This window comes from Rhinoderma darwinii, chromosome 6, assembly GCF_050947455.1.
Source record: "Rhinoderma darwinii isolate aRhiDar2 chromosome 6, aRhiDar2.hap1, whole genome shotgun sequence".
In the NCBI taxonomy this organism is placed as follows: Eukaryota; Metazoa; Chordata; class Amphibia; order Anura; family Rhinodermatidae; genus Rhinoderma; species Rhinoderma darwinii.
The window spans coordinates 39,464,552-39,470,215 of NC_134692.1; the positions used below are offsets into that span (position 1 = coordinate 39,464,552).

General features: G+C 36.4%; 1 protein-coding gene across 1 annotated transcript; it reads right to left on the minus strand.

Moving 5' to 3' along the window:
* Nucleotides 1-958: 958 nt before the first annotated feature.
* NEUROD1 (neuronal differentiation 1) lies at nucleotides 959-4,409 on the minus strand. The gene is made up of 2 exons (XM_075831156.1): nucleotides 4,264-4,409; nucleotides 959-3,375 (listed from the first exon to the last, which is right to left on the minus strand). Exon 2 carries the CDS (start codon nucleotides 3,365-3,367, stop codon nucleotides 2,279-2,281), a length of 1,089 nt encoding a protein of 362 aa, XP_075687271.1. The 5' UTR covers nucleotides 3,368-3,375; nucleotides 4,264-4,409; the 3' UTR covers nucleotides 959-2,278.
* Between the last annotated feature and the right edge of the window lie 1,255 nt (nucleotides 4,410-5,664).

A 5,664-nucleotide genomic window follows, 5' to 3' on the forward strand; every position in this document is an offset into this window, starting at 1 on the left:
AAGGTGGCATCCTGGATGCCCCTTCCCTGACACACCAACCATTGGTGTTGTAGTATTCCTTTAATACAAATGGCAACATTACGAATGAATGTGCATCTTCATAAGTCACTACTACATGATGTACAGGTCTGGGTCTAGAGAAAGGGTTAATAACCAATGCATGAACTTTGCAATTATAATGCATCTCCAGAGAGGACAATGCAGGAGGCAGGCTGAGGGAATCATGGAACTTCTGGGGATAAGTCCTCCCATGCAGTTAGTATGATTAGTCATGTGAACTACTGGAAATATCATTATTATTTTTTATTATTATTAAATGACATCTGCTCAGTAGTGATCTTCATTATACGTGAATGGTAATATTTACTTCCACTATTACCACTTCTTAACTAATATTTGACCAATAATAATGTTATAATAGTATAGACGTCTTCAGAGGAAAAAGGTGAAGCGTTTTATTTATGGGAAATGCAACTAAAATAAGCATTCACATAAAATATAACACAGAAATCAATTGTTATGTTGGTCATTGTTTTATAGATGATATTGTAGTATTATTATTATTAATTAAACAATGAAAATGTAAATATTAAATATATATAGTATAAATATATTAGGATAGATAGACAGACAGACATACAGATGATAGATAGATAGATAGATAGATAGATAGATAGATAGATAGATAGATAGATAGATAGATAGATAGATAGATAGATAGATAGATATTAGATAGATAGATAGATAGATAGATAGATAGATAGATAGATAGATAGATAGATAGATAGATAGATAGATAGATAGATAGATAGATAGATAGATAGATAGATAGATAGATAGATAGATAGATAGATATTAAAGATCTAGGTCACATGGAAAAAAAAAATCGATGACCTTGTTTTTTTACAAATTTAACCGATTAATAGAATAGACAGCTATAATACCATAGGAATGACACAAAAGCATAATAATAAAGCACCAGTAGACTGAAGTGTTGAATACTATTTTATAATGAATAATGGGTTTGCATGGATCTGTGCAGTACATCATTGTATACAGGATAACAAACAGAATAACAGGACAAATTAATTCCAAATTGAACCAGCAATAAATACACTTCAGACAGCAATGATCGGAACTGTATCAATATTATTATTATTATTATTATTAATATTATTATTATTATTATTAATAGCATCATGCGGCAGCTAATAGTCTAATTACGGATTTAGAAATGAATTTATAGTGGTTTTAACTACTGCAATAAGTTACATCCATAGAAACTGTATTTATCGTAACTCCATAGAACTGCATCAAACGTGTATAGAAAACACTATACTAGTAGATCTAAGGAATCTGTATGATAGTTAAGCAGCTTAAATCTGGATAAAATAGACTCATATAAAGACTTGTGCAGTGGAGTGATGTGAACGTTATTACTACCAAGGTCTCAAATGACTACTTTGCACCCTTGTGTTCCATCTAACACTGGAGATTAAAGAGTTAAAAGAGAATACTTACGTGATCTAGACATTTAACCCTTAAACATGTGCATTGTGTTAAAGGGCCAATTGCAGGTGATTCCCCCTTGGTAGAAAAAGCTTGTGCAGCTTTAATAATGGATCTGAGTAATAAAACTTCTAAGGCAACACAACTTTCTAAGCACTTTGCTGCTGGTTTAAATTTTTTTTTTTTATTTATTTATCTTTTCTTTTCTTTTTTTCCTATAAATTAGATATAATTCTACTTCCTCATCTTATATAAAATTGATGGAGCTGCATGGTTGAAAATAGGAAATTCACATTATAAAAAGTCATTAAAAATTCTGTACAAAAATCACCACAAAATAATTCAGCAATGGGTTTACAACAACTAGTAGTAAAAGGTTGGTTGAAAAATAGAATTCTATATATTTCTTTAATTGGCCCACTATTAGTTTAAAAATTGCATAGATCCTAATTATTGCTTTATAATTTTTTATTTTTTTTAACTTTTTCCAAGATTTATCTGGCTTGAGATAAAATAATAACACAATTTCGATATAGTTATGTGTAGTTCATATTTAGAGGGTAACTCTTGGAGGGTACAGTATATACATAATAATACAGCAGGTCAATTGCAACATCCAATCCTAAAGTTTAAAGATTTTAAAGATCAAATGTCATTTAATGGGGTGATGGTACATTTCTTTTTAGTAATAGTATCCAGTGGGCTACAGTTTGTAAACAAGATAGTACTATATAATTACACCAGTGTCACTCATTTGACCTCTCAAGAGTTAATCATGAAAGATGGCATTAAGCTGGGCACTCATCACTCTTTCATGGTGTGTTTGGCCATCATAGGACATAATGCTGTCTATAGGGATCTCACAACGTGGTCCAGCGCTGGAAAACAGAGCCCCATGACTTTGAGCTATAGTAGGAGGATAGTGCATGGTGAAGGCATAATTCTTCTCAAACTCCGCTGAAGGCTCATGTTTGAAAGAAAAGTTCCCATTGACACTCAGAGGAGGGCTGAGGGGACCATCAAATGAAGGACTGGCGCAGTCCGTGACCGTGCTCTCAAAGAAAGGCTCCAGAGCAACACCGTAAGAATGGGGCTTGACTTGAAAGATATGAGAGCTGTCCATGGTACCATAAGGAGGACTGGGAAGACCAGGAGACTGATATGGATAAGGGTGCAAGGGAAAGGAAGCACTGGCTGCTTGCATATGCGGAGGCATGTCCTGGTTCTGTTCTGGAAGAAAAGTTCTAGGGTTTAACTGAAGGCACCCAGCTACTAGATTAGTGGTAGGTTGGGACAAGCCTTTGCAAAGAGTCTGCACAAAAGACACAAGATCTGGACTCTTCCCAGATCTTAGAATCTCAGAAAGCGCCCAGATGTAATTCTTAGCCAGGCGCAAAGTCTCGATTTTGGACAACTTTTGCGTCTTGGAGTAACAAGGGACAACCTTGCGTAGATTGTCCAGGGCAGCATTTAGACCATGCATGCGGTTTCTCTCCCGGGCATTGGCTTTCATACGCCTGACCTTAAAGCGCTCTATCCTAGCTTTAGTCATTTTCTTCCTTTTGGGTCCACGTCTCTTGGGTTTCTGGTCATCATCATCTTCATCATCATCTTCATCATCATCATCATCATCATCATCTTCATTGTCATCTTCCTCACCTTCCTCGTCGTCGTCTAACTCCTCGTCATTGTGGTGCTTTAGAGAGTCTTCGTCTTCATCTTTAAGCATTCCCTCTAACTCTCCTTCCTTCTTCTCCAGGTCATGTTTCTCTTGAGAATTTAGACATTCATCCACCCAACCTCTGGAGCCTTGGGTCTCGGTCATAATTAACCCATTATCTCGATACGACTTTGTCATCTTTAAATCTGGAGGAGAAATAAGCATTGGAATAAAGGGACAACTTAGTCATCATGATGGGAGATTATAAAGTAACAACTCAACATTAGAATAAGATCCCTCTTCTGAAACACTGTTATGTGGGTTGGTATTATGCAGATGTTAAGTAGATTATGATTTAGGTGATTAAAAATTAGACTCAAGGAAAACTTACATTTTCGATAAAATAAATTAAATTAAACAGAATAATGTATAATAACACAAAGAAAACAGAATGTTCTTAAATGCAGCGCAGGCGCCTTATGTAGGGGGATCAGGTGCATTTAAGATCCTTATAAAATATCTCACATTTGTAGTTTACTTTATGGGATGAACATTTTAATGTGTGCGTTTTTTGAAAAAAAAAATTAAATAAACTTGTTACATAAAGTAGATGCTTGACATATAAACTACTGAATTTAATAGGGAAGATGAAGAAAATAAAAATAAGACAGTAAGGCTGGTATATAAAAATCTGATAGGAAGGAAAGACTTGTAGTGTATTTAGCCTTATAGTAACAGGTAGCAGATGTCATATAAAACATATACAGCATGTCGCAGAGATTATTAGCTGGAACTGAGATAAACTCATTACAAAGTTGTTTAAATGTATAAATATTTAAATATGTTCTAATATACAGTATTATATATATATATATAGGTTCACATGGGGTAACTTTCACCTATGCCCCTGGCCGATAGGTACAAGTGACCAATGATTTATTAGACATCTTTAAATAATTTGAAATATTCTTGAATTGTTATCTTATTATTTGAAATTGTTAAAGCGTATTTATATTATTTTAGAATAAAATATGTAGCCTGAAATAATGTAATAAATAATATAATAAACAGTTTAAAGTGATGCAGCATCTTACCTTTAATTTTGGAGTCTCCTTGGCAGTGATAGTCTCATAACCTCTCCAGTGGATACAATGCAGAGTTGTAGGTGCTGGAGTGGATTTTTTTTCCCTATTTCTGGGGGTTGTGATGAGATTCAGGGGGTTATATAGCGGCTCCAGTGACGCTTATAAGAGACAAGTGATGAGAGGGAGGAGGAGGCGGAGGATAGGTGAGGGGATAGCAGCCACATAGATTATCATGGAGGGAGCATCTGCGCAGGCGCAAGATTGTGCCTCACGCCCCGCCTTCTAACTTTTCCCCGGCACGCGCCATATGGTCAGAGAAGCGGCCCGGGGCGTCACGTGATGTGATGGTTTGTATAGCGCGGCGCTCCCTCCTCTCTCTGCTGCTCTCTCCGCGCTCTCCTCTCTCTATGTCCCGTCTCTTTGTGGCCATCTGTCGCCTGTTACACATTTTGCGGACCTGCTTGTTGCACCCGCAGGACAAGGGTTAACCCCTTCCTCTCCCCGTCCATTGTATTCACAAGACGTGACAGAAGGAGTGAGGGAGGAGGCGGCAATCACTGCGCCCCTCACACTGGTGCCCCTCATATAACACAGTGTCATCCAATGACCGGAGATTCCGACACTTCAAACCCTTCTTTTACATGGAGATCGCCTCTTTTCATGTCTCTTAAATCTTTAATTTTAATGTTCTTTACTTTTCGCGTGGAACCTGTTTTTCCTTTCTTCTTTACTTTTTCCTCTATTCCTTCTTTTCTTTCTTCCTGATCTCTTTCAGCCTCTTCATTCCTTCTTTTTTTCTCCCTTTTCTTCTCTTTCCTTTCTTTACTTATATTCCTTCTCTTTTCTTTCCTTTCTCTTATTTCCTTCTCTTTTATTTCGTTACTTCCTTTCCTTCTCTTTTATTTCTTTACTTCTCTTTTCTTTCTTTTCTTCCTTTATTTCTCTTTCCTTTCCATCACTTTCTTCCCGTCCCGTCCTTCCCTTTACTCTGCCTATTTTTGTACCTTTGGTTCCCTTCCAGTCCCTCTTTCTTTCGCTTTTCTCCCCTTTTACTTAATTTCCTTCCCTCTCCTTCCTTTCCTTTTATTTTCCTAACCTTTCCTCTTTCATTCCCCTTAATTTCCAGATTTCCTTTCTGTAAACCCTCTTGTCTTACATTCTTCATATCCTTGTACATGACTCACTGGACTCTTTTGAATTTATTTTTCGTCCCCTTTTATTTAGTCTGTGCCTTTATTTGATTTCCATCAGGCGTCTTGTCACTGTTTCTAGCCACACTATATATAATAAAACTGTATTTTCATCATCATCAGCAGCAGCAGCAACAGCAGCAGCAGATATATTGTATAATACACCATATAATATGCATGTGTCTACTGTGGGATTGATCCGTCCTCACTGAGTGACTCT

Excerpts from the sequence above, each read along its gene's own strand:
- NEUROD1 (XM_075831156.1), bottom strand. The coding sequence starts at position 3,367 with ATGACAAAGTCGTATCGAGATAATGGGTTAATTATGACCGAGACCCAA.